General features: G+C 51.4%; 11 protein-coding genes across 11 annotated transcripts; 5 read left to right on the top strand and 6 right to left on the bottom strand.

Moving 5' to 3' along the window:
• Positions 1–991: 991 nt before the first annotated feature.
• MIND_00540700 (PLP-dependent transferase) lies at positions 992–1780 on the top strand (the record flags this gene model as incomplete). Its single annotated transcript, XM_037362190.1, has 3 exons — positions 992–1091; positions 1138–1383; positions 1434–1780. 3 exons carry the CDS (start codon positions 992–994, stop codon positions 1778–1780), a joined length of 693 nt encoding a protein of 230 aa, XP_037222482.1.
• A 568-nt stretch (positions 1781–2348) lies between these two features.
• MIND_00540800 (Alpha/beta-hydrolase) lies at positions 2349–5289 on the top strand (the record flags this gene model as incomplete). Its single annotated transcript, XM_037362191.1, has 19 exons — positions 2349–2595; positions 2658–2855; positions 2896–2936; positions 2986–3079; positions 3129–3166; positions 3295–3387; positions 3436–3549; positions 3600–3670; positions 3721–4046; positions 4092–4123; positions 4161–4224; positions 4270–4341; positions 4394–4429; positions 4484–4490; positions 4541–4650; positions 4705–4715; positions 4763–4841; positions 4897–4979; positions 5029–5289. 19 exons carry the CDS (start codon positions 2349–2351, stop codon positions 5287–5289), a joined length of 1977 nt encoding a protein of 658 aa, XP_037222483.1.
• Positions 5290–5704: 415 nt separating this feature from the next.
• On the bottom strand, positions 5705–6498 carry MIND_00540900 (N-acetyltransferase domain-containing protein; the record flags this gene model as incomplete). Its single annotated transcript, XM_037362192.1, has 2 exons — positions 6291–6498; positions 5705–6243 (listed from the first exon to the last, which is right to left on the bottom strand). The coding sequence occupies exons 1-2, from the start codon at positions 6481–6483 to the stop codon at positions 5705–5707; spliced, it is 732 nt and encodes a 243-aa protein (XP_037222484.1). The 5' UTR covers positions 6484–6498.
• A 429-nt stretch (positions 6499–6927) lies between these two features.
• Positions 6928–8826, top strand: MIND_00541000 (Aspartic peptidase A1; the record flags this gene model as incomplete). Its single annotated transcript, XM_037362193.1, has 14 exons — positions 6928–7131; positions 7179–7367; positions 7418–7436; positions 7486–7497; positions 7552–7647; positions 7700–7715; positions 7770–7976; positions 8025–8083; positions 8126–8176; positions 8220–8245; positions 8294–8419; positions 8464–8559; positions 8609–8661; positions 8712–8826. The coding sequence occupies 14 exons, from the start codon at positions 6928–6930 to the stop codon at positions 8824–8826; spliced, it is 1269 nt and encodes a 422-aa protein (XP_037222485.1).
• A 90-nt stretch (positions 8827–8916) lies between these two features.
• On the bottom strand, positions 8917–11113 carry MIND_00541100 (WD-REPEATS-REGION domain-containing protein; the record flags this gene model as incomplete). The annotated part of the gene is made up of 8 exons (XM_037362194.1): positions 8917–9204; positions 9252–9398; positions 9446–9506; positions 9547–9652; positions 9698–9876; positions 9926–10260; positions 10313–10612; positions 10658–11113. The coding sequence occupies 8 exons, from the start codon at positions 11111–11113 to the stop codon at positions 8917–8919; spliced, it is 1872 nt and encodes a 623-aa protein (XP_037222486.1).
• Positions 11114–11341: 228 nt separating this feature from the next.
• Positions 11342–13371, top strand: MIND_00541200 (uncharacterized protein; the record flags this gene model as incomplete). The annotated part of the gene is made up of 9 exons (XM_037362195.1): positions 11342–11420; positions 11469–11831; positions 11878–11963; positions 12014–12063; positions 12113–12359; positions 12410–12536; positions 12587–12698; positions 12748–12987; positions 13038–13371. The coding sequence occupies 9 exons, from the start codon at positions 11342–11344 to the stop codon at positions 13369–13371; spliced, it is 1638 nt and encodes a 545-aa protein (XP_037222487.1).
• A 208-nt stretch (positions 13372–13579) lies between these two features.
• Positions 13580–14612, top strand: MIND_00541300 (uncharacterized protein; the record flags this gene model as incomplete). Its single annotated transcript, XM_037362196.1, has 5 exons — positions 13580–13622; positions 13667–13783; positions 13835–13863; positions 13910–13976; positions 14020–14612. The coding sequence occupies 5 exons, from the start codon at positions 13580–13582 to the stop codon at positions 14610–14612; spliced, it is 849 nt and encodes a 282-aa protein (XP_037222488.1).
• A 19-nt stretch (positions 14613–14631) lies between these two features.
• MIND_00541400 (Agmatinase 1) lies at positions 14632–16119 on the bottom strand (the record flags this gene model as incomplete). The annotated part of the gene is made up of 8 exons (XM_037362197.1): positions 14632–14779; positions 14826–14904; positions 14952–14992; positions 15037–15305; positions 15350–15421; positions 15470–15491; positions 15552–15794; positions 15854–16119. 8 exons carry the CDS (start codon positions 16117–16119, stop codon positions 14632–14634), a joined length of 1140 nt encoding a protein of 379 aa, XP_037222489.1.
• A 660-nt stretch (positions 16120–16779) lies between these two features.
• Positions 16780–19749, bottom strand: MIND_00541500 (Alpha/beta-hydrolase; the record flags this gene model as incomplete). Its single annotated transcript, XM_037362198.1, has 21 exons — positions 16780–17040; positions 17087–17169; positions 17216–17294; positions 17343–17353; positions 17403–17512; positions 17565–17571; positions 17624–17659; positions 17714–17785; positions 17832–17895; positions 17941–17963; positions 18013–18335; positions 18385–18455; positions 18506–18619; positions 18671–18763; positions 18812–18843; positions 18893–18931; positions 18982–19075; positions 19127–19167; positions 19204–19404; positions 19468–19609; positions 19660–19749. The coding sequence occupies 21 exons, from the start codon at positions 19747–19749 to the stop codon at positions 16780–16782; spliced, it is 1986 nt and encodes a 661-aa protein (XP_037222490.1).
• Positions 19750–20401: 652 nt separating this feature from the next.
• Positions 20402–22098, bottom strand: MIND_00541600 (PLP-dependent transferase; the record flags this gene model as incomplete). Its single annotated transcript, XM_037362199.1, has 7 exons — positions 20402–20680; positions 20730–21027; positions 21073–21472; positions 21523–21768; positions 21815–21926; positions 21996–22006; positions 22059–22098. The coding sequence occupies 7 exons, from the start codon at positions 22096–22098 to the stop codon at positions 20402–20404; spliced, it is 1386 nt and encodes a 461-aa protein (XP_037222491.1).
• A 1963-nt stretch (positions 22099–24061) lies between these two features.
• MIND_00541700 (uncharacterized protein) lies at positions 24062–26636 on the bottom strand (the record flags this gene model as incomplete). Its single annotated transcript, XM_037362200.1, has 3 exons — positions 24062–24727; positions 24779–24966; positions 25013–26636. 3 exons carry the CDS (start codon positions 26634–26636, stop codon positions 24062–24064), a joined length of 2478 nt encoding a protein of 825 aa, XP_037222492.1.
• Positions 26637–26817: the final 181 nt, after the last annotated feature.

Genomic DNA, 26817 nt, shown 5'->3' on the forward strand with positions numbered 1-26817 from the left:
GCTCACGAGGGAGGGCTCGTCGAAGGTTGAGCCTCGTGTTTCGCCTTTAGACAGCTTTCCGCCTAGAGCATCGAGAGTAGCAGCAGCCAAGTCAAGGTCGCGAGGAGGGAGGGGGACTGGAGGCTTGACTGCAGGCAGCATAGGTGAATCACGTTTCGGGAGGTCAACAGGCGGTTTGACGGGAAGTGAGCTCTTGGATAGATTCGGGCTGGGCGGTGAAACAGGAAGACCACGTTTAGGAAGGTCGACAGGAAGTTTGACAGGGAGGGCGGGAGCGGCAGGGGCGGCGGGTGCTGGCGAGCCACGCTTAACGTGTACCATTTTCTGAATGAGAGATTAGATGACAAAGCACGCGTCGAGTATAATAACACGCACGTTAGATGGGACATAGACATCAGCCTTCTTCTCGCTGTTGGGGGTGTGGACGTTTGCTGTAACGGGCTTGGGGTCGGTAATGTCGCGAGGAAGAGGCAGGTTCTGAGTGAAACGCGTAAAAAGCGAGTTCGTTGAACGTGAAATCAAACTCGCCTTGGTGGGAAGACCTTTCTGGGCAGCGAGGTTGTTGACCGGTGCAGGGACGACAGAGGCAACGGTGAGGGAGGCGAGCGAGGCGAGAACGAAGAATTTGGGCGAGATCATGGTGGCGAGTAGGGTGTAAAGAATGTGTAGAGAGATGGTCGTCGTTCGAGTGCAAGGGCAGGTGGGTCCGTGACCGCAACAGCAAAAGAAATTTATAGCGATTATCTTATCACGCCATCATTTGATGCATCTGATCCAATATTTCTTTTTCCTCTTCCACTCCGACCGATGTATGCGTTGCCTATTCAACCGGCACTCTACCTCGGGGGTTTATTCGCTGTCAGATAGACGGCAGGTGCTGCCCGCTCACGTACCAGCAGGAATATCTTTGGTGCGTATCATTGTACCTTGCCTTTCTGACTCATCTCACCACCTTAAAAAGCATGTCGAATTCGGCTAGGACCTTCCAGCCATGTCGTGGAACGATTTTCAAGGAAAAACGCCTCCGCCCTTTGGCCATGCGATGCTAGAATACTTTGCCTTCGACCCTGGCTACACCAATCTCAACCATGGTTCGTCTTCATATCAGACGACATTCGTCTCTTTAAAGTTCACCAGGCTCTTATGGCTCTCTTCCACGACCCATATCGGCCTACTGCGACTCTCTGGATGTTGAAGCCGAGTCCAACCCAGACAAATGGATTCGTCAGACATACCTTCCTCTTCTCACCAATGTCCGTACTCGTCTTGCAGCTCTCCTTGGTGCCAAGCCGGAAGAATGTGTAATGGTCTCTAACGCGTCCCATGGAATATCGACGGTGTTGCGTAACTTGTTATGGAAAGGGGGCGACATTCTTGTTACTTGTTCGTGTCATTTTTGCTTTTTTCTTGCTTGAGAATGAACGAAAGCGCAGATAGCACGACTTACGGCTCTGTATTGTCCACTGCTCAATACCTCTCCGATACTCTGCCTCATCCGACAGTGTCCCAAATCAAAATCACTTTTCCCACATCTCGTTCGGCTGTCCTAGACCAATTCCGCGCGCATCTTGTTGCCATCCTTTTTTTCAATCTGGCCAGCAATTCATATGTCTGTTCTCTTCCGAGTCACATGAAGGCCACAAAAACTTTGTCGAGCAATTCGTCTCCAACCATCAACTTCGTTCCTTTCCTCGTTGTTCAACTATGTAAGTATACGGAGATTAACGCCACCGTCAAGATCTCGCAAAGCCTGGCATCATTCAGCTCGCAGAAATGCTAGGTACCACGGGCCATTTGCCTTCCTCCAACACCAGCAGAGAAGCTCGGAAGAACGCTATTGAATGATTGCACTAAACTAGAAGCAAGCGGCGCAGTCGATAACGATGTCAACGGCAAGCTATAACTACAGCTTTGCGTTCAGTTTGGTTTCTTGTTAATAGATATCACTCGCGTCAACTTTGATCGTCGCTTTATTTTTCTGCCTTCTTCCTCAATGAGCTCGTTGGACTCAGTCAGCCGCTATCTGGTCGACCACTTAAACTTCTCAAAATTTCCTCGTTATCAGAAGCTCTGGCGACTTGAAGATGTCACCTTTGAATATCGGCTCTCTCTCCTTAGTCCACTCATCTCGACATTGGGCCGATATGTTATAACCTTGCATATGCTGCGTGCTTAGACTGTGAACGTTGATGTCCAGCTTAGGCAACGGATAACAAAGTTTGTCTCAAGCTGCGCTGCGCCTTATGGCAATCAACGTTTAGCAAGACCTTCTAGTCAATGAGACCACTATTCAGTTCATTTTTATTGTTGACTGGTTCCCCACGGCTGCCTGAGCTCATGACTCAACGATGAAACGGGAATTGTCAACTCCAAGGGAAGCCGTTACAGTATATGGTTTGGAGCACCACTATAAATTCAGCTGCTCCAAAACCTCTCAACCAAAACCTCCCGAGAAAGTCAGAATGCTCTTGTTTATGTCTCTCGTCACGTTGGCTCTTCGAGCCTCGCAATATGCTAATGCTCAAGCACCGAGTACTTTCCCGCATGCATATCCAGGAATGCCCACCACGAATTACGGCCCAGACTGGCAACATTGTCGGTATCCTTTTAATCTGAACTCGCACTCGCCGAGAACTGATTTGCGACTTTGCTGGTAGATTTCGAGGTTACCTCACCACTGCCCAATGTTACCGAACCTCTGGGTGTTCGAAGCTTCGCCGGCAACGTCGGAGTTAACCGTGAAGGGCATCCCAATGCAACACTCTTCTTCTGGGCGTTTGAGAAGACAAACGGCAGTCTTACAACGAATTCGACGACAAAGCCATGGATCATCTGGCTCAATGGTCTCTCTTCGTGTCAGCGATCTGTACAGCGACTTACTATTTGAATGTGCAGGCGGTCCGGGTTCGTCCAGCATGATTGGCATGATGAGGGAGGTAAGAGCAGTGCATCATCTTCGATCGCCATTAATCCCTTCATCGTTAGAACGGGCCATTGCGAGTCACCGGCAACTTTTCTATCATACGGAACGATCTTAGCTGGAACAAGCTTGCAGATACCATTTGGATTGACCAACCAGGTTAGCGACATTGCTTTTCTTCGTCCTGTCTGGCTTGAACAATTTCCAGTCGCGCGGGGTATTCTACTTCTGACGCGGATGGCTACGGTTTGCTCTCTTTCACGCTGTGATTGCGATGGTTTCTGATCTAGTTTAGTTCCCGACGAAGATCACATGGGGGAAGATTTTGTACTTGATTCGTCTCTTCATTTTTACCTCATCCAAACGTCTTTCAGGTTCAATTCCTGTCCAACCTTGTCAAGATATTTCCTAGTCTTGCGAAGCGTCCTCTGCATCTTTCGGGAGAGTCGTATGCAGGAACTTACATTGTGGGCAATCTCCTCGCCGCCTCACCTTGCCATGAATCTTGCGCCTAGCCATACATTGCCAAAACGATATTCTCTACTCCCAACCCGCCAGTCAGACTCGCCAAAATCATTGTTGGCGATGGAACACTGGGAGACTTTGCGACCTCCGAACATCTGCCGACCGTAAGATGCTGCTATCTTGATTGAACCTGCGAGATGAAACCGTTTTCTAGATCACGACAATCGAAACGTACCCTCAGCTAATCAGTTACGACCCAGAGGTGTACGAGTACTTCAGACTCCAGTGCGTAATTGAGGACATGGTCGTCGTCATTGTTGAAATGATTTTTCCAGACAGCATTTATGCGGATACGATCTCAACTTCACCTACCCAGAAACGGCACATTTCCCCACCCTCAAGGACCCCAGCTTTGGATCGACTTCCTTCCCTTCCGCCGCGCTTCAAAATCGACAATACAAGTCTCTCAAGGAGCTCGCTGTTGGGAACAGTCAATTCAAGAGTGCCAACAATAAACGCGACCTGGCTCTACAAGAGGAGCGTCGACAAGCGTGGAAGCGAGATTTGTCCGGCCGCGCAAATGGAACAATCGACCCTTATTACGGCTGCTACACCTATTTGGAACTCTTGGACTACGCCTCGAACTTCTCGTTCCCTTGGAGTACGCCATTCACTTGCGAGTTGAACGTGAACTGACATGTTATAGACACGCCTCTTGGCGGCATTGACGCGAGTGCTGTTCTATGATTCTACCTTCCAGCTAAATGCTGCTTAGGTCTATGATGTTCCGGATGGGCTGAACCCCGAAGTCCCGAGCGACCCAACGATCTTCATGAATGGTCCGATTCAGTATTTTCTTGCTTTATTGTTGAATTTGGCTGTAGACCCTCTGACGAGAGCCGCGCTCCATGCACCGACATCCAAGAACTGGCTATCCTCTTTTAGCTATCCATTCGGTTTGTCCATGGCCGTTTTCCATGTCACACTTCCTGACGAAGAGCCCTGCAGGGGCAGCACCAGATAACACTCCCATTCAAGATCCTAGTGATTACTCGTCTTCACACAGAGGTTCTGTTTTGATGCTGAACCGATTTACAGGCCCAGCGTTCGCCGTCTCTTGTCTTGAAGTTACTGTGAATATGTTAATGATTGCAGAGCGATGGTTTTCTTGACGGATTTGGCGGCCAACGCATCAGCGAAGGGCGTCGGCATCGTGTTTTACGCGGGCAATGACGACTCGTTGGCTGCGCACCGTGGAACAGAGGGTAGGTGTTACCATTCATTCCATCTTGCTCACAACAATGCCTGATGATTTATAGTCGTCATCCAAGTGAGCAGATAATAGTGTTGCAGGTCAACCCTGATGCACGCATCCAGAACATGACATTTGGTGGCATTCAAGGGTTTACGCAGAAGCCAGCAACACCTTGGACGGATGACAAGGGCAATTTCGCAGGTGCGACCAACGATCTTGATTCTTCTCTCGCCATTATCATTTAACCGCTTGGCAGGAATCATCCACCAAGAGCGCAATCTCACCTATGCACTGTTCAAAGGCGCTGGCCACCGGGTCCCCGCCTCCGTCCCTGAAGCCGTATGTCTCTACCCCATCCATTCACAACAGTCCACGACATTTTGCGCAGGCCTTTGTGTTCATTCGCGACTTCGTCCTTGGAGCCAAGACCACGGGTTTGGTGAGGAGTGATGGCACTATTGTTGGTGGCAAAGACCCCCTGCTCGCTATGGATTTCATGCAGGGAAGCAACGTGATCTACTATGGGAGTGGGGCAAACGCGACGACCAGTTTGTCGACTGTTGTTCCGAGTGCTACGCTGGTGTCATGGCAGAAGTTTTTGGCTAGTCAGACTGCAACTTCAGACACCTTGTCAAGTACCAAGTGTTAGAACTAGTACAGAAACTTTAGGACTTCTCATGAACTTATGGATTTCAGCATGCGCAAAGAAGGAGCACAAAATTGATTAATATTCTTTGTGGCAGTGGTAAAAGTACATTGATTTGTAGCTACAAAGTTCCCTTCAGATACCAGAAGTATCCTCACTAGGAGAAGGTTTCCAAAAATTGTCGTAAGCCGAAGCAGACGAACGGTTCGGATGTAATTTGCAATCAGCAAAAGACCACGGATCGGTGTTAACCTCACTTCCGATGGTACGTGCCCGAGCACAAGAGATGGGGAATCAGGTCGGCGACCTCGCCTCTTTATACCTTTCAGTGGCGGTGCAGGTCTGCGCACGGACCAGCGAGCTGATCAAATAGTCACGTTGCACGTAGTCTGTCGCACCCATCTCCGATGGCTCTCTTCTACAGATTCCACTCATAAACATGAACCCCGCTCTTCCGTGTCCCTCTGACATCGACTGTATCCTCCGGCCATGTCTTGTGCAACACCATCCCATTTTTCCTGAAGACCTTTACGCTGCCCTCATTTCCGGTCAACGCGCTGACCCTCATCTTGCACATTCCCATGCGTGGCACTCCCCACTTCTCTAACACGGTCTTGAATGCCGCTGACATCAATCCACGGCCATGGTGGCTCGGAACGATATAGTATCCGACAGTCCAGATGTCTGGGTTGGCTGAGTTGCGCTGTGGCTTGGGGTCTTGCCCCAGCAACTCAAGCGTCCAGCCGGTGCCGTCCAGCTCGAAGGGCCGCTGGGCAAGCGTGAAGTCGATGCCGCCAACAAGAATTTCGCTCCCATCGGCCAGAACCTCCCGTATTATCGTCACTGGGCACGAATCGACCATCTTTAGGGCGGGCTCGTCGCGCGCTGCCTCCAGCTCTGCCAGAATCCTCTGCGACAGCGGCACCGCGTTTTCGCCCAGCCACCACTCCGCATTCGCTGCAAACATGCATAAACAACGGCTGCTTGAACCGCCCAAGACGTACCTTTCGTGTAGGGAAACGGCGTCCCCGTCAACCACTGGTACACCCGCTCGTCGTTGAAGACTGGCACCATCGCCTCTACATCGCTCATCCGCGGGGGCGTTAGCACGATGTTGTCGTACCCTGGCAGCCGCAAGAACGGTTCCCCCGTCGTTGGATTAACCTCCAGTGGATGGAGTTGGTGATTGATAGTCATGGGCGTTGAAGACACAGATTTCGCCGCTCGAATTGTTTGTCGGCGTGGATTTATAGTGGCGGCGCTCGTCGCTCACCTGATTCAAAATTGCCTATTTGGGCGGCGGATCCGATGATGTTACATGTTTTGTAGTCAACTTCAAACGATGTACTGGTAAGTAAACTCACTGAAAGGCAGACACATAATCTGAACCTGACTTCAACCTCGAATCAACTGAGAAGGATTGCTAAACCCAGTCAGGCACATTAGGCGTCTTGAACCCGGAAGGTCTGTCCCACATGTGCTTCACCTCTCGATGTACTATTCCGCCGGCCCGACCTATTCCCCTGCTGCTTCCAGCTCCCCCAAGAGGCGAAGAAGACGGCCGGCACTCTGTAACGCCGTTTCAATGCGAGCAGCCTCATATAAAATGACTACTCGTCTGCCTCGCTCTCTTACCACACCATGCAACTCACGGCAACTCTCATCTTGACCGCATTGTGCTCACTCGTAGGCTCCGTGCCAGCGAGCGTCAAAATCGATAGACTTGTCAACTCTATGGGCTCGGGGACACTCTCCCGCAAAGACGTTGCGCGCGCTCGCCAGCTCAAATCCGGGAGAGCGCGCAACGATAGCGTGCCGATCGAGGATCGGACTTTCTCATTTTTCGTGCGTTTTATTATTTTCCGCATTCCTCATTTTTTGACCCGATTTAGATTCCGATCCAACTTGGATGTCCCCCCGCTACATGTAAGCCGCTCGCCGTCTGGGCCCGCGACGCCGCTCATGGGACACTCAAAGACAATGTCATCCTCGACACCGGCAGCTCCAACACCTGGGTGGGGGCACAGACTAGCCACCCCTACATCCCAACGCGGTGCTCCAAGCTCACCGGCAACGCTGTTGTAGAACTCTAAAGTATATGTGAACCCCACTCTGATTGCGATTTTATCAGGAAGTCAGCTATGGTTCTGGTCAGCTATGTGCCTCTTCATGTGTTGCTCAGATTTGACTGGGAATCAGGATTCTTCGCTGGTGAGATAAGATAAGACTCCAAACACGCCTTCGCTGACCCACTGAAATTCGCAGGAACGGAATATAACGACACGCTTGCGCTCGCTAACGCGTTGACTGTGCAGGCCCAATCGATCGGGGCTGCCCAATTTGCGCGGGGCTTCGGTGAAGGTAAACCATCCAGGAATGCACGTGATTGAAAACATCCTCAGCATCGCTTGAGCGGACGGAATTCTTGGGTAAGTGGTCACTGTACCGTCTCTTCCCGCTCACAAGAGCCACCCGTTCTCTAGCCTTGGACCAGAGGATCTCACGGAGGGCACCCTCACCGGCCCCAACGCGCCCTCGACCATGCCCACCGTCAGCCAGAACCTGGGCCTCACCACTTTCAGCATCTTCATGGCTCCGATCAACAGCACTGCTGGCGACAAAGGCACGCTCAACTTCGGCCCGGACACTTGTCCAGATTCGACCCAATGCATCGAGGCGCCGCACTTCACGTTTGTTGCGTGACAGAGGAAGTCTAATATCGCTAAACCGCCTCTTAGGCCCGTGACCACGAGGTCTCCCGCGTCTCACTTCTGGGGAATCGACTTAGTCATCTCATGTGAATAGCGCTGCTGAATATTTTCGCGTCTAACAAGTCAAGATGGCGATGAAACCATTTTGGCGAGCAGCACGAATGGCAAGCCGAATTCCGGTGAGCCAGCCGCTATGTTGTCTGCAACTCACAAATATATCAGGCGTCGTGGACTCGGGAACGACATTAGTGGGTGTGATTTCGTGCACAGAGTTTATCACAAGTTGAACCCCCCAGGTCATCCTTGCCACGGATGCTTTCAACCTCTATATGGCCGCAACTGGCGCGACCCTAGACCCAAATGTTGGCCTGCTCAAGCTGCCCACGGCCAACTTCGCTGGAATGAAGGACCTTTGTTTTGCTGTAGGTCGATCTATCCTGTGCTAATCGTTACTAGCTATATCTAGACTGGCGCGAGTCGATTTTGCCTCACACCTGATGCCCAGGTGTGGCCTACGTCGCTCAACACACTCATAGGCGGCGACACGTCGAGTATCTATTTGGTGAGTTGCAGTTTTATCCATTTCTCGGGCTCAAGCTATTATGCCATAGATCACAGCGAATAGTGAGGAGTTGTCTGGTACTGGGCTGGACTACATCCTCGGGTGAGGAGCCTTTGTTTTCGCCACTTTTTTTTTTGACATCTTTCGCGCAGACAAATGTTCCACGAAAGGTTTCTCGTAACATACGACTTGAGCCAGAACGCGGTTGGGCTGGCAAAGACGCCGTTCACTGCTTCAACCACGAACTGCGGCAGTCTTTGTGCCTGATTTGTCCTGTTGTCACTTGTGATGCTTTAAAGTAGAAAATTGGACGGCTGCTATCGCAGCTCTAAATGCATATGCGACGTGAACACAACTTCACGGCTCCCAGTCTTCATCGTCGTCAGACATCAACACATCCTCTTCTTCATCATCCTCCGAGTCCATGTCCCCCTCGCTCTCAGTGAATGTGCCAGGCATTCGGCGTTGCGCCAGCCGTGTTGACCTCCGCGATCCACTCGCATTAGCCTCAGCCAGCCCAGTCCGCTCTCTCTCAACCCAGTCCTCCAACTTTCCACCCATCTTCGAAAGCCCCTTCCATTCGTGACGCGCAACGCGACTCCCTCCCCGGCCACCTTCCCACGCGGCACTCATCAACACAGGTTCCTATAAGAGTCAGTGTCAACCCTAGAAAACGGAGGGGGAACACCTACTTGTGAATGCCAGCTGACATCACGGACACACGCCTCAAAGTCCATCGCAGCCTTTTCCGCAGGCTCCGGCTCGGAGGGGTCAAACGACATCGCGAATGTCTGAGTTCGGTCAAGTACTTGTACCACCCGTCCGTCAAGCGACCAGATCTAAGAAAATAACTAAGAATTTACCAGGAACGCAATAAAACGCTTACATGGACCTTGCCGTCTGCAGAGCCAGAATAGATGTACTGCCCGCCAGTTGTCTCAGCAGGACTGAAATGGCAACGAATCAGCGTCCTGAGAACCGCGTGACCGTGGTAGGTCATGACGCTGCAGTCCTTGGGATGTGCAGCAAATTTCGGTTTTAGGGTAATGCGGGTAACGGTAGTCGTAGTTGGTGCCATAGAAGTGGTCCTTCTCTATTAAAAGTTAGACCAACAATAAATAATGCGTGCAAGTCTGACCTTCTTCAAACTCGGCGTTTGTCCGCATCTTGCGCAAGTCCCACAACCGCAGCTTCTGGTCCTTGCCGTTACTAATCACATATCGCCCGTCGCCTTTGGCTGAGACATAGGTGATACCCTCAGTATGACCCATCAGCACGCCTGAAGGTGTTTGTGAAGCACCAAGTGACCGTCGATCCCTGTGTTTGTCAGGAAGAAAGAAAGAATTCAGACGCTTGGGTCACCCACCAAACTTTCAGGAACGAGTCATCCGATGCACTGACCAGCACGTTACCAGAAGCAGTGTCAGCCCAACAACAACTGTTGACGTCGTCCGTATGGGCTTCAATTTTAACGGCGCGCCGGTTGGCGAGGAGGTCGTAGACAAATATTTGACCATTTCCTCCAGCGATGATTTCCTGGCCATCCGCTGAGAACCGACAGCTATATATTCGGTAGGCTCCAGCATCAAAACCCCAGAAGTTATGTTGGCGCGGTCGATGGGTACCGGGTGGATCGGCGAACGGTATGGGAATTTGTGTGGGTGCAGGGTCAGTCGTGCTCGTCATATAACATGTTGATGACTGAAAACATGTCTCAGTGGATGGTAATCGTGACGTGCTTTGTAAATAGTACCATTGAGGCATAAACCATGCGCTCATTGTCGCGCGAGAGATTGGCGTCAGTAATCGTCCATCGTCCTGGGTAGGCTTGAATGGAGTTCTTGAGCGCCATATTGGTTTTGAGGTGTTGTGAAGGCTCAGTATATTTCTTGCCAGCCTCTCGACGCTGGACCGGAACGGTGGTGTCAAATATGTTCAATCGGAAGTCTTGGGAGCAGGTGTAGAAGAAAGAAGAGTCGGCGGAGTATTGGGCAGTGTAGACGTTGGCATCGAATTCAGCGACTGTTGTCCCACTGCTATTTGGGACCAAACCCTAAAGATAATGAATGATGTTCACACAGAGACGAAAACAACGCACTGTAGTATAGTCCTCCCTGTAGAACCGTGGCCTTGCTTGCGATGCTCGAGCCCGAATTGTCCTTGCGATGTTGAAGTTGTGGTCGCGAGCCCTAATCTTCGGCCCTACCCTCCCGAAATCACCACTATGGATAAGGTTTACGCCGGCTTCCTGGGGGTCTTTGACCTCTTTGAAGTAGGCCCGGTGGCTCTGCGCATGCATGGCTCGTTGATAATGCTGGTCATCTTCCTCGTCATCGTCATCGTCGTCTCCATCGACTTCAAGTTGAGCTTCTCCAGTGAGTAGTCGGTTGAGATCTTCAATAGTCAGTCCACGGAGACCAGCAGCCCCCTGGCGTTGGAGAAGAGGGCCAAGGAGTGCTTGGAGTGCTGCCGCCTGGGTGGAAGCCCTGGATTGGCGAGGGGCAGTTGTTGAATCGTCGTCCGCGCTCTCCACATTCCACACTGGGTTGCTCATCGCAGGTGGTGGGAGAAGAGGAGAGAAGGTGCGGCTGGCATCCGGCGATTCCTACTCGTCCGATGTCTGCTCTGTAAGATGCGTGCGCTGACGTGATGCCGTGGTGGCCGGCATAGCCGACAGGTGTCCGTAATCACCGATCATGATCAACTGATCATCGCGTGACACGGCCGTGACCTTCCTGAACACGAACCCCGGCCCGTCATCAGTCCTTGCCACTCCCGCGCCATGGCGGAGACGAAACCCCTCATCAGACTCACCGCGGACGAGATAAACTGTCTCGTATACGCTTTTCTTGTCGACTCGGGTTTGCCGCGTCTCGTCCGCGTCGTTTTTTCCTGCTGACGCGGTCCAGGATTCAGACATGCTGCCTTCAATCTGCGAATGGAGGCGCAACTCGAGAACGGTCCCAACTTTACGAAGCACATACCACGGGGAGAGCTTATTGACTTGCTCGGCAAATCGCTCCTTTTCCGCGAAGTCGAAGCGCACTGGAAATCAGACAACCTTGCGCTGAACTGTCAGGTTGGTTTCTCGCTGCTGGAGCCACATATTTGCTCTCTGGTGGCGCCGAAGGAAGATGACCTTCCGCCCTCAGTCTACACCCAACGACCCCTTCTCCAGTCTATGCATGAGATGTATGGAAAACGGAAAGGCGAGGCACTCAACGGCGGTCCTGCGGACAAGAAACTAAGAAGAGACCTCAGTGACGGAGAAGGTATGCATTAGAGAAACTAATGGTCATTGAGCCGCAACGGTTATAGGAAAACTTAAAATCAAGGTGCAAGGTCCCAGTGACCATGAGACCGACCCACGCGCTGTGCTTGTTCTTCCAGGACACAGTACAGAAGTATTCGCCATACAAGCTCTCTGCGTTTCTTTGCATCTCACGCGTGATAGGTATTTGTTTGCTCTTTCAACCCCACCAAGCCAAATGTCCTTGTTACCGGGTTTGGAAATTTCTCTCGTATTTTTTTCGCCTGCTTACTGCCGATTCAGCTCTAAGAATGCGGTCGTGAACATGTGGGATCTACCTTTTCCTCCACCTGCATCGTCCGCCAACTTTTCTGTGGCCCCTGCAGAGGGACCCCATCAATTGGAACATTTCCCGGATGTCATTCCAGGTGATCTAACTAATATCGAGTGGAATCACGACGGATCCTTGGTGGCAATCGGCTCATATGACACTGTATTGCGCATCTTCACGATAACAGGCGACTTGTACATGTCGCACACACAGCATAAGGTATGTTCACGCGCCTTTTTGATGGCACCGGAAACTGAAGCCCTCTGGAGGCTCCAATATTCGCGGCCCGGTTCTCCAGAACAGGAAAATGGCTTGTTTCGTGCAGCTTAGATGGAACAGCTTGCGTCTGGGATGTTGAAAATCGCGAGTTGCTGATGCAATATCGCGGCCATCAAGGTTTATATCCAAAATCAATTCTCGTGACTCGGGAGTTGACGACGCACTAGATTGCTGTTTGGACGTTGAATGGCTTTCGGATGAAATTTTCGCGAGTTGTTCATCGGATAAAACTATCCATATTCTGCGAGTCGGCCAGGCGAACCCACTCGCCATTCTGACGTAAGTTTAACCAGACCCGTCAAACCTAAACCCTGCTGATCGCTGTCAGTGGCCATGAACGCGAAGTCAATCAAATTAGAGTCAATCCAGCGGGGACTCGACTTATTTCGTGCTCTGATGACCAGACCGCACGGGTCTGGAATATCGAACACATTCTGCGGCAGTCTGACTCAAACGGAATGCTGGAAGACACTCCCGAACCGATCGTTCTTTCTGGACACACCAATTCGATCCAGCTAATTGCTTGGTGTTGTAATCTGGAAGCGGGACCTAATGAAGTTCTAGCAACGTCAGTATAAGTTCAACTCGATCAATATCGATGCTTTATCTCACTTATAGCGGGTCTTCCGATGGAACTGTACGTTTCTGGGACAGCATAACAGGCGCATGTCTCCATATCATCGCTGACCACAAGCGGGGCGTATTTTCGCTTCGTTTCAGCCCCGACGGCCAGCGCCTTGCAACAGGCGGTGGCGATGGCTGGCTACACGTGTACGATGTCAAGACGCGCCAACTTCGTTGGTCTTGGTTTGCTGGATTCGACAAGCCCGGAATTTTCGATATTGTCTGGCAGACACACCCGGCATTGGGAGTGGACCGAATCGCACTAGGGCTCGAGTGTCGTCAGGTGGCGATTGTTGATGTGTTGAAGGTTCCAGCGTTGCAGAAGTAGCATCGGTACTGTTACTCTCTGTTACTCGTCTCTTGCTCTGGCTGGCGTTGCACATAATGTGTGGGCCGGTATTTTATAAACCATGAAAGCTGTTAGATTGCGGTGTCTGTCACATGTCACAGCGTGAAGCTTGAATAATGCCGCAGACACTGCCCTTTGCGAAGCCCCTCATAAACCAACTGACGACGAACTCAAGCACCCACAAAACATGACCGGTGAACCTCACCTTGAGACATATGGCTTCCCTCCAGGTCTGTACTGAATAGGCTAATCTCTGAGTCAACTGATGGTGTAGGCTACTTTATCATCCGTTCTGTGGGTTGCAATCGTCTGCTCGACGTGACCCTGGACGAATTCGAGGATGGGACCGAGATAGCTCTGTGGCCAGAGAAAGACAAGAGCATTGTCGAAAGTGCGTTATGGCTTCAACTTCCAACCAAATCCTATTGACATACCGCGAAAGCCCGACGCAGCCCGGAAGCAAACAACCAGGTTTCATTCTCCTTCTTAAACCACGAAACTCGACTGACGTGTATAGGTTTTCTTCATCGATACGTCGGGCGCTCTATGCTCTCGTTCTTCTGGGCACGCGATCGATGTTGAAGGTAGCCTACCTTGCCCAACTTACACCTCTAATGTTCTTTTTAGGTGATGCTCTAGTCCTTCGTCACCGTCGACCCGTTTCCTACCCCTTCCCTAACGCATACTCGCACCCCTTACCCCGCTTTTCCTATTCTCAAGAAACAGGCGAGATAACGGTCCATTTTACACACGACCCGAGCCATCCCCCACCATACTCGCTTTCGACGGAATGGGCCAACACATGGGAGCGCAAGACATACCTCCTAGCGTCCGTTCCGCTCCGCAAGCCACGCACAATCCTCGACGACGCCCACGCCTTCTTGTCCACCGCCATTTCGACCGTCAACCCGCTTACCCTCTTTAGTGGCGCCCCGACCTCCCCGCCGAAATCGGGGATTACTCACGAGGCAGTCGTCAGCACCGATATAGACCTGGGCGAAGACGAAGTGCTTGAGGAGGAACGCGGAGAGGAGGCTGAAGTGGATGACTCAGCCGAGTGGGGTCGCAAAGTGAAGGTGCTGGGTATAATCGACAAGGACAGGGAGGAGCGCGGCATAGTGGAGGCTGCTCGGATGCGAAGAAAGTGGCAGATTACGTCATTGCGGGCGACAGACGCGCGGACTGGGGAGGGCGCTGCATCTGAAGGGTACCGAGCATAATAACGGTGACATGTATTTTCTACAACTCATCTTTCGGTCGCGTCTTACGTGATGGTGGCTCCTCAGAAAGGAATAGCGAAAGAAAGTCGTGGACGAGGTCTGCAGCGACCGTTGCCGTGTTTTCTGCCCAATCATATGCTGGAGAAACCTCGACAACATCTGCACCGCTACGACAGGGTTTTAGGCTCTGTCGAGCATGAAGAAAAAACCTACACAAAGTTCAAGCCTGCTAAACCACGAATAATCCGTTTAAGCTCCCTTGCGTGCCAGCCTGCGGGTTCTGGTGTTCCAGCTTGCAGGAATTAGACCAATGTGACACCTAGGACCGAAATAACTCACTACCCGGTGCAACACTGGGGTCCAACACGTCGATATCCAAGCTATCCTGGTTACCTTTGTGGCTGAAAAGATTGGTTTAACTCACCTCAGATATACTGGTGTGTTTCCAACCCGCTTTCTTATGATTTTAACGATTTCGGGGATCCCCAGCTCGTCGATGTCGTCTGTGGAGATCAACTGGAAGCCCACCTTGTCGTCGTTTTCCAAATCTTCTGGCCCAGCAAGCTTGGTGCGTATGCCCGCATGTATGGACGCGTTGCTCATAAGGCCTTCTTCATGAGCCAGGTAGAAAAACGTCCCGTGGGTGATTTGCGACTGTTTTGTGATGGCGCCGGCATAACCAGGCCAGGTGTCCTGAATCATTTCAACGATGAGGAGCTGGAGTGGAGAAATGATACCAGGTGTGCATCGAAGTGGATAACGCTGATTGGCCCGTATTTTCTATATAATGCGCGTAGAATTGGGAGCACCTAGCGATGTTCAAAGACGGCTTGGAGTTCAAACTAGCACCCCCCCACAATCGTGTGATCCCCGCCCAAACTACAGGTAAAAATCCAATCAGTGAACACTCACAGCTTCCACCAGCAGAGGTGTCGTCACCTGATGATTTTCGGAAGAGAATTTTCTGTCCCAGAGGCTGTTGGCCGTGAGAGCAGTGTCGAGTATGCGACCTCCATCTGATCTACCGCCAATGCGTTGTCGAACGGGCTCACTGGGACGTCTCCGCAATCGAGAATCGTCGCGCCGACCTTGTAAGGATTCATTTTCCACGACATGGTGTACCCTCGAGCCTCCCGCTGACGCCTACTACCAGACCGAATAGCAAATGGCCCGAATCTTGCCCTTGGGGAAGTCAGAGTGGCCTGCGATAACTTGAACTTGAACAGTAAGTATTCACATACCCCGGGCGGTAGGTCACTCCCGTGTCGAAAGGCATCCCCAAGATAGCAATATCAAATTTCTTGCTTTCGTCTTCAAGACAGCGCGTGTATGGAATGTGCGAGAACGAAAGCGGGCCAGAGAATGGCTGGTCGATCTGGGCTCCGTACTTCTCCAGCCATGTCTCGGCAAAGGCGTCGTTTTGCGTTAATGGCAATTGCCGTGGCGCATCCGAGTGCGCCATAACGGCTTGCGTTATCAGGGAAAGCGAAAGCAAGAGAAAGCTCATGGTCGTTGTGGACGAATGAATCTCATCATGGTTCGGATTCAGATCGGCCCGGAAAAGTGGTAAACACGGTCACGTGAGACTATTGGTCAGCGAAGTCGAGACCGGGTCCCATCTTCAAGAAAACGGAATAATGTCGCCTTGAATGTTGCACAAGATAAGTATGATACGAATCGACTTGGGTGTCTGAAGAATGAAGAAGTGGAGCTTGAATGCACATCAGCTTAAAGGGTAGAAATTGCAAAATCCGAGTCACTGACTCACTGGCATTCAAGATCGAACACTGCCAGTGGTCCGTGCGCGAGTCGCACAGCCCCAAAGGGTATAAAGTGCCAGCTCGTCCCAGTGTAAATCCCCATCCTTGTGCTCGGGCGCGTACCATCGGAAGTGAGGTTAATACCGATCCGTGGTCTTTTGCTGATTGCAAATTACATCCGAACCGTTCGTCTGCTTCGGCTTACGACAATTTTTGGAAACCTTCTCCTCGTGAGGATACTTTTGGTATCTGGAGGGACCTTGGTAGTCTACATTGAAGTCAATACACGATTCCGATTGAACAAATCTTTTGTCCTCCTTTTCCCTTGCCAGTGGGTATCTTCCTTAGGCTGAACATTTAAATGAGTAAATAAAGCTGCTGCTACAACTCTATGACCCTATGCACGTCTAGTGCTTAGTAGTGGTCGCTGCTTTTGAGGTTGCAGTCTGACTGGCCAAGAACTTCTGCCACGACGCCAGCGTAGCACTCGGAACGACAGTCGACAAACTGGTCGTCGCGTTTGCCCCGCTCCCGTAGTAGATTACGTTGCTTCCTGGCATAACGTCTGCAGCGAGCGCGGGGTCCTCGCCGCCAACGACGGTACCATCACTCTTCACTAAACCGGTGGTCTTGTCTCCCAAAACGAAATCCCGGATGAATACAAATGCCTAGCAAATCATCGGTATCAAATTAGTGGATTGAACAGAAACGCACTGCTTCAGGGACGTAGGCAGGGACGAGGTGGCCAGCGCCTTTGAAGAGAACGTATGTCAGGTTGCGCTCCTGATGAACAATTCCTGTCGGTCGATCAGGTAATGTCGAGGTAAAGAATAGCTATCGCACCTGCAAAATTCCCCTTATCGTCCTTCCAAGGGGTCGCTGGCTTCCGCGTAAAGCCTTGGATACCGCCGAACGTCATGTTCTACTAGTAGTCAATATTCCGATCCACAGGATGATGAACTGCGCCGACTTGGATGACGGCTAGAGCGAGCATGAGGGTTTGCTATCAAACACAAACACAAACACCCACCCTCTGTTCCACGATGTGCAACCAACGAGTCGTCATTTCCCGAGTAAAAGACGACTCCGACACCTTTTGCCGAGGCGTTTGCTGCTAGTTGTGTCAAGAAAACCATTGGCCTACAGTCATCAGCATCTCCGCAATGGCGAATGAGAACAAAAGGTAGCGAACGCGGGACCTGAAAACGAGTTGAGCACCGAAACATGAGTTGCTAGCAGACAGGTGCTTACTAGGGTCTTGAATGGGACTGTTTTCCGGCGTTGACCCTTGAGGAATAAATAAGATTAGCCCCAATATTCCAGACGGAAAGGTGAACGGACCGAATGGATAGTCGAAAGAGAACAGCCAGTCCTTGGAGGTTGGGGCGTGCAGCGCGGCTCTCGTCCTAGGATCTATACCAAATTACACAACAACGAGGAAGTAAACCGCGAAGCAAACCATTCATGAAGGTTGTTGGGTCGCTGGGGACTTCAGGGTTCAGCCCATCCGGAATATCGTAAACCTGACGGATTTCAATTTGAAAACGGCAGTAAAGAACAAAACTTACGTCAATGCCACCCAAAGGCGTGTCTATGGTGCGTCAGTTTATGTCGAACGCGATGCAGTCAGAACAACCTACTCCAGGGAAATGAGAAATTGGCAGCGTAGTCGAGAAGCTCAAAGTATGTGAAGCAGCCATAGTAAGGGTCAATGGTGCCATTTGCGCGGCCTGACAAATCCCGCTTCCACGCCTGTCGACGCTCCTCTTGCAGGGCCAGATCTCGTTTGTTGTTGGCACTTTTTAATCGACTGTTCTCCACAGCAAGCTCCTTAAGAGACTTGTACTGTCTATTTCTAAGCGAGGCGGAACCAAAGATCGAGCCGAAGCTAGGGTCATTAAGGGTCGGGAAATGGGCCGTTTCTGGATAGGTAAAGTTGAGATCGTATCCACACAAGTGCTGTCTGAAAACATCATTTCAACAATGACAACACTCTGTCCCCAAGTACGCACTGTAGTTTGAAGTACTCGTACACCTCTGGGTCATAGCTGATTAGCTGAGGGTACGTTTCGATTGTCGTGATCTAGAAAACGGCTTCATCTTGTACTGTCAATTGAGGGAGCAGCGTCTTACAGTCGGTACTTGTTCGAAGGTCGCAGAATCTCCCAATGTTCCATCGCCGACAATGATTTTGGCGAGTCTGACTGGTGGGTTGGGAGTAGAGAATATCGTTTTGGTAATATAAGGCTAGGAGACAAATCAATAAGATCGTGAACCGGCGACTCGGAGCTGGCTCACAATATAGGTTCCGGCGTACGACTCTCCAGAGAGGTACAGAGGACGCTTCGCAAGACTGGGGAATATCTTGACAATGTTAGACAGGAACTGGACCTAAACTGGGATGAGTGAGGAACCAAAATAAATCGATGTGTCAAGTACAAAGTCTTGTCCCATTTGATCCTCGTCGGGGACTAAACTATGTCAGAAACAATCCCAATCACGGCTTGAAAGAAGACAGACCGTAACCATTCGCATCGGAAGTAGAGTACCCCGTGCCAACTGGAAATCACTCGGGTCAGATGGGACGAGGCACAAACAATCACACTGACCAGGTTGGTCAATCCAGATGGTATCAGCGAGCTTGTTCCAGCTAAACTTGTTCTGCACAATAGAGAAGTTGCCCGTGACTCGTAATGGCCCGTTCTAACGGTTACGACATCGATGCAGGGACAATATTAATGATGCCCCACTCACCTCCGTCATCAGCCCAATCATACTGGACGAACCGGGACCACCTTTGGAGTCAGTTTAGCGATGGAGATATGCAGCACAACAAAGAACCGTGCCATTTAGCCATATCATCCACGGCTCTGTCGTCGACTTTGCTGTGAGACTCCCATGCGTCTTCTCAAACGCCCAGAAGAAGAGTGTTGCGTTGGGATGCCCAGCGCGATTGACTCCGACGTTACCCGCAAAGCTTCGAACACCAAGAGGCTTGGTGATATTGGGCAGCGGTGAGGTCACCTCGAAATCTACCAGCAAAGCCGAAAATTAGTCGTTGAACGAGTGAAGACCATGAAAGATTAAGTACAGACAATTTTGCCAGTGTGGGCCGTAACCCGTTTTGGGCATTCCAGGATATGCATGCGGATAAGTACTAGGTGCTTGAGCATTGGCGTAGCGCGACGGTCCAAGAGCCAACGCGACAAGTGAGATAGCCAAGAGCATTCTGACTTCCTGAGGGCGCTTGAATGAGAAGGATTGCAGCAGCTGAATTTATAGCATACCTGGCCGGTCCCGAGCGCGGCACGCTGTCGCGGTGTCCCCGGATCGTAGACCGCTTTTGCTTTACAATTGCCGTTTCGTTGTCGAGTCATCACCAAATACGGAATTACGCAGCCGTGGAGCACAACTCATCAAGGACGAAAATAGACTGAATAGTGGCGAGCATGGTTGGCGAAGATCTCCCTGACTAGAAGATCTTGTTGACTATTGGTTGCCATAAGGCGGGCGCGGTTTTTGACGTAGTTTGTTATCCAGTGCGTAAGCTTGACGTCTCCTTCCACAGCACGCAGAACCTGCATGCTAATAATACAGGGCCGTCCTCGCAAGAAATCGCCGAAAGCATCACAGGCGACATTTGCGATGAGGGTGAGAGAACGAAAATCCCCCATTGCGGAGAGTGGAACATCTTGTCGAGTATCCATACTGCGGGCACAGTGGCAAAGCTTCTAATGCGGTAAGCAAGCAAAACGAGTTTCGCATGCATTGATGAGTGCATTCATTTTTCGCTGGTATGAACTCGGGAGGTGATTAGCCAGCGTGGGAATATAAGGCGGGCACCGAAAGCTTTTGAACAGGGCTGACTGAGTTGAACAAGGCGAACAGGGATCCAAGACGCCAACTGTCTTTTGACTCATGAGGGCGGAGTGCAGAAAAATAGAGCGGCGATCAAAGTTGATGGATATCATGATGATCCGAGGGTAGAAATACCAACGAAAATATGCCCCCCGCGACGCAAAGCTGCAATCATAGCTTCCCGTGTACCACATTATCTACCGCGCCGCTTGACTTCAATTCAGCGCAGACGTCTAGTAAGACCCTTCCGAGCTTCTCAAAGTCGGCAATCTCACTCCACACCTGAGCGCAACACCGTGTCCACCACCCCGAATGCGTTTCGTGGTCCTCAATGTACCACACAATTGTAAAGACGCCCGACTCTGGGGAAAGGAGCCGTTGGGCTATCTTTCTTTGGATAGGTGCACGGTCCAATGCTGGCGTTTGCGGGAGAGGAAGGCGGACATTAACCTGAATTGACGCATAAAGAGAAGCAAATGTGGGGTCAATATGTAAGTACCATGTTAAGAGCCATTCCGTCGTCTGCGATAAGTTGGCCGGTGGTACTCAGCATTTCTGCGAGCCGAATTCCTCCGCGCTTGGCAAGATCACGACAGTAGGCGTTGATTTTGTTCTCCCCGCCCAGCCATGCGCGGAAGTCGAGGGCAGCAGACACACTGAGGAAGGGGACAAAGTCGATGGTTGCAGTCCAGTCGAATTGCTGGACAAAGTTTTTGTGACCTTCGTGTTGCGGACGTGCAGAGGGAGAGAGATATGCGGCCGAGGTTGGGAATGTGGACTTGATGTAGTGCTGGTTGCTGTTCGGCGATTGATAAACGAGGTATCAAGTAGAAATGACCTACCGAAGAGGAACGTAGAGAACAGCCGCCGACCGTTTGGCATATAGCCACTTGTGACAATTAGAGACCCAGAAATCTGGATCGACTTCATTCAAGTTCAAACCCGTTTCTTGTCCAACGAGATGTGCAGCATCAACGAGACTGAGAACGTTGAACTCTTTGGCGATAGCGACCATTTCTTTCCAGGGCAGCCAAAGACCTGGTACTGAGACCATACCATCGATGACTGCGACGACTTGCTGACGAGGTTGGCGTTGAATGGCGGCAAGATGCGCGCGGAACTGCTTCAGGACGACAGAACGAGTTGTGGGGAAAGTGATTTTGATTTGAGATAACGTCGGATGAGGCAGAGTGTCGGAGATGTATTGAGCGGTGGACAATACTGAGCCGTAAGTCGTGCTATCTGCGCTTTCGTTCAGTCTCAAGCAAGAAAAAAGCAAAAATGACACGAACAAGTAACAAGAATGTCGCCCGCTTTCCATAGCAAGTTACGCAACACCGTCGACATTCCATGAGATGCATTGGGGACCATGACACATTCTTCCGGTTTGGCCCCAAGGAGAGTCGCAAGACGAGTGCGGACATCGGTGAGAAGAGGAAGGTATGTCTGGCGAATCCATTTGTCTGGGTTGGACTCTGCTTCAGCATTCAAAGAGTCACAGTAGGCAGATACGGGTCGTGGAAGAGAGCCGTAGGAGCCTAGTAAACTGTGAAGAGACGAATGTCGTCTGATATGAGGACAAACCATGGTTGAGATTGGTGTAGCCAGGGTCGAAGGCAAAGTATTCTAGCATCGCATGGCCAAAGGACGGAGGCTTTTTCCCTTGAAAATCGTTCCACGACATGGCTGGAAGGTCCTAGCCGAATTCGACATGCTTTTTAAGGTGGTGAGATGAGTCAGAAAGGCAAGGTACAATGATACGCACCAAAGATATCCCTGCTGGTACGTGAGCGGGCAGTATCTGCCGTCTATCTGACAGCGAATAAACCCCCGAGGTAGAGTGCCGGGTGAATAGGCAACGCATACATCGGTCGGAGTGGAAGAGGAAAAAGAAATATTGGATCAGATGCATCAAATGATGGCGTGATAAGATAACCGCTATAAATCCCTTCTGCTGCTGTCGTCACGGACCCACCTGCCCTTGCACTCGAACGACGACCATCTCTCTACACATTCTTTACACCCTACTCGCCACCATGATCTCGCCCAAATTCTTCGTTCTTGCCTCGCTCGCCTCCCTCACCGTTGCCTCTGTCGTCCCTGCGCCAGTCAACAACCTCGCTGCCCAGAAAGGTCTTCCCACCAAGGCGAGTTTGCTTTCACGTCCAACAAACTCGCTGTTTACGCGTTTCACTCTCTCAGAACCTACCCCTTCCTCGCAACATCCCCGTCTCAGCGAACGTCCACACCCCCAACAGCGAGAAGAAGGCTGACGTCTATGTCCCATCTAACGTGCGTGTTATTCTACTCGACGCGTGCTTTTTCATCTAACCTCTCATTCAGAAAATGGTACACGTTAAGCGTGGCTCGCCAGCACCCGCCGCCCCTGCCGTACCCGCCCTCCCCGTCAAACTTCCTGTCGACCTTCCCAAGCGTGGTCTTCCTGTTTCACCGCCCAGCCCGAATCTATCCAAGAGTTCACTTCCCGTCAAACCACCTGTTGACCTCCCGAAACGCGATTCGCCGATGCTGCCTGCAGTCAAGCCTCCTGTTCCCCTCCCTCGCGAACTCAACTCGAATGCTGCTGTTCTCAACTCTCGAGGCGGTACCGACCAAACTGATAGCACGACTCTCAACGAGCCCGCGATCGTCAGCAAGCTTTTGCCCAAGCTTCCAAATACCATTGCGGGTTTGTCGTCTCTTTTGACCGTTGACATCGTTTCAACTGTTCTCAGGACACTACGACGAAACGAAGAATGGCGAGAAAGTGGATGACTTCGACGTAAACGGCATCACTGGTACCAGCTGGAGAGACCAACTTGTCCACACGCACTCTGAAGAGCAACCCGACGGACGCAAAACGAAGAGCACGGTCATCGCTGGCGGTTTGCTTGAAGGCCACTCGGAAACACATTCAGCCCGCCAATTGACGCAAGACAAGCAGAAGAACGACGACGAAGTGATCAATGGCGGAATAGTAGATGTACACAAGCACACGGAAACCAAGCAGTAGTTACTCCAATATATTTCTCGTTCGATGAAAAGCCAAAGTCGTTAGTCGATGAAAAGCTCAAGTCGTTAGTTACATCAAGTCTAATAAATTCTTCGTCGAAGGGGCCGTTTATTGCTGGACGGGCTTAGGCTTGGGCTTGTGCTGGGAGTAGGAAGTGCCCGTAATTGATCGAGCGACGCGTCGATGAGGGAAATTAATTCCTGGTACTCAGCGTGGGCCTCGGCGAATGTATGGGTCAATGGGTTCAGGGCTGACTCAGCCTGTTCCGCGAGAATTGCTGCTACTGTAACGTTAACACACAGTTATTCCTCCAGTGAACTGTCCTTCCTCCTTCACCAGCACAAGCCGGGCCATGTCAAAGTCGTTCAGAACACCCTTCGGCTTGTCGAGTTGTCGGTGTAAGGAGAAGATTGTTGAAGCTGATGTCGCCATGAAGGACTCTTTTCCTCTCTATGACCTGATTAGGAGATAAAGAGTTGATAATCAGGGAGGAAGACACGAAACTCAACCTTAGACGAGCCATCCCTTGCGAGCAAACTCTTGCCTGGTGTCCCAAAGACGGTTGCTGGCTTGTCATTTGCTCTATTGCTTGGATTATGTCGCTAACTTGAAGGTTTCATCAGAGGACCACGACGAGATCAAGAAGAATGGTGGTATTGTGCACGAAAACAAATCGAAGCACTCAGCGTGGCAATTAAAGCAGGCTAAGCAGAAGAACGACAACAAAAGTTGTCAATGGTGTTCACAAGCACGCGGAACCTAAGCAGTAGTTGTACGAACTCCAATATATTTCTCGTTCAACATTTTACACCGGCTAGCTAGCTATCTTGATCCCGTTCTCGAGTGCGAAACTTGGGTTGCGCTAGTGGTTGCCAGTTAGCCACCTTTCTTTGACGCTTGAGACTCGAAGGAGACGTCGATTCGGAGGAGGTAGGGGTCTCTTCCGCCTCTGGATGCTGTCGTTTTCCCGGACTAGAGGGAGTGCTAGCGGGTTTCGGCGGAAGTGCCCTCAATTTGGCGAGAGACGCGTCGATAAGAGCAATGAATTGTGGATACTCGTCATCGCGAGCCTCGTCAAATGTATGACTCAATGGCTCGGGGGCTGGCTCGTCTGACTCGAGATTGATAGCTTGTTCTTCGAGAATCGAGGCCAAGGCTTCAATGCGAGGCAAGAAAAATCGGCGCATGTCGTTTAGACACTCCCGCATGATCTTGCGCTCGTCGCCGTCAAATCGCCGCACAAGAGACCCAAGGCCTTCCCTCAGGAAACCTTTTTTAACGTTTGCCAGTGTCGTCTCGTTTTGCGTGGTTGTCCATGAGGCAATCATTTTCGGTAACGGATTCAACAACCTCCCATCTAGGTCATGGGCCAGACACACGTAGCAGAGCACGTAGAACACGGATTCCAAATCGTCCATGTTGTCGTGGGCGCCGAGCAGCGCATTTTCAAGCAACAACTTGACCGACTGGAAGGCGCGAGTACCCTGGCCAACAGTGAGCGAAATAAAAGGGTAAAAAGAGAGTCAGAAACGCACAGTATTTCCCTCGGTAAACTGCCCTTCCTCGCTCTCCAGCACAAACCGGGCCATGTCGAAGTCGATCAGCGCACCCTTGGGCTTGTTGGGGCTGGGCGTCGGAGACCGCGAGTTCTCGGTTATAAGGAGGTTGTTGAAGCTGATGTCGCCATGAAGGACTCGTTTCTCGATAAGAGCGTCTCTGTGACCTGAAGTTGCGTAAGTAAAGCGAATGAAGGCAGCAAAGTGACGCACCACAAACAACATCGCGAGTCGCTTCAAGAAGCTCGATGGCGGTTTCCGCCTCCTCGAAAGTCCCCACGTAGCGGTCGAGGACGATCCGCATCAGAGCGCGGTTCCCCACAAGCCGGCCAGTCACATAAGTCGCGAATATCTGCTCGTCAGGTTGATGGCAACGTTGGGCGTAAATGGTCGCGATGTTGTTCTGCCAAAGATGCATTTGGCCAACGCCGAAGATACCAGCGACCCTTTGGAGGAGGTCAGACTCGGGAGTGCGTTCTGCCCCCATCCAATAGTCCTTGAGGTAGAACCGCTCCCCGTTGGGCCCTTCCACCAGCCAGCACTTTGTGCCCCTTGAGCGAATAGCGCGTCGGAAAAAGACGGGATCAAGCGGACGCAGTTCGCCTTCCAGTGGCACGATCTTCAACTTCCTCGGTGGGCCAAGGGAAGCAATCCAGCACTTAGCAGTTGGATCCCAGACAGAGGGAGAAGCGACTTCGATATAGCGAGTACCATTCTCCCAGTAAATGGAGGTGTCGTAACCGACTTCCGCCTCGTTGAGTGAGCTGAACAGCCAGATGAGTTTGACGAAGGTAACGGCCTCCTCGTGGTAGTTGAACGCAGGCGAGACATGGGCCCCCGCCCTGTCAAAGTGGGCAACGCGCATGTATTTCCCAGACATGAGGGGAACTCGCACGAAGTTGCGGTTCGGTTGCTGAACAAGCACCTCGCGAGCATAGACGGCGATTTGCTCCTGAACTTCAGGCGATTTGGCAACCTCCAGGACTTCCCGATCATCCTTTTTTATTTCTACCGGCGTCGCCACATCTTCATAGGACGGCGGCTCTGGAAGTTCGAGCTCGGAGGCGGCTGAAGGTCCAGTCCCGAAAATGCCAATGTCGAAACACGATTTAATTGAGGTGGGGATCACGCCATCACTGATGTGGTGCTTGAATTTTTCGTTGGCGGTGATGATGACTTTGCGAGTGAGCTTCGGCTTCCTGTTTCGGGTTTTCTCCTTCGATTTGTCGTTGTGAAAGCCAACGACGATGTCGTCGAAGATTTGTCTTGTTGGTTCGTAGAGAGCTTTCTCTGACGACTGGTCTTGTGGAATAGCCTTCCACTCCTTCGTTTTGTTGTTGTAACCCTGGTAGTTGCGAAGCCAATCCTTCACCTTTTGATGCAACTCTGGGTGGGTGGCATCAAGCTTGTCGCAGAGACGTTGATGCAACGGGTTCTCCTGGGAGGCCTCTTCGAAGACCCAAGACCCAGAGAGTTCGACGGAGACGGCTTTGCGAAGTTCGGTGACATCCGCGTATAGATTTTCGCTGCCGTGGGATGAGAACTGGAACGAGGAGGTGCGGCCCGTCGGAATGATGTTGTTATTGCTGTTTTGCGAGTTGCCACCCGGCAGTGAGGTAGAGGGTGCAGGACTGTTTGGCATTCCCGTGTTGAGTAACTCAGATGAGTGGAAAGAGCCCGATACTGAGTTGCTGATAGCCGTGAGCAACAAATCGCGCTTTTCAGGTGCAGCACGACGTGGTCGGGGAGACTGAGCCTGAGGCTGACCAGTTCGGTGACGGTCCTTTTGGCGGTCGACTCCGAGAGAGAGGACAGGATTAAAACTATTCAAGTTCATGGTGAGTGAGCGGAGAGGGAGGAAAGCGATGCTCAACTCACTAGCGTGAGTGCCACTTATAGTGGACCTTCTCTCTTCAAAGCGCAACGACAAAGCGGCAGCTACACAGACAAAGCGTTGGACAATGGCAAGTTGTGTCAAGTTGAGTCACATCACGTGTGCGTATGAGACGTGTTTGATC

This window comes from Mycena indigotica (genome assembly GCF_014461135.1).
Source record: "Mycena indigotica strain 171206Taipei chromosome Unknown Mind.scaff0004, whole genome shotgun sequence".
Classification (NCBI taxonomy): domain Eukaryota; kingdom Fungi; phylum Basidiomycota; class Agaricomycetes; order Agaricales; family Mycenaceae; genus Mycena; species Mycena indigotica.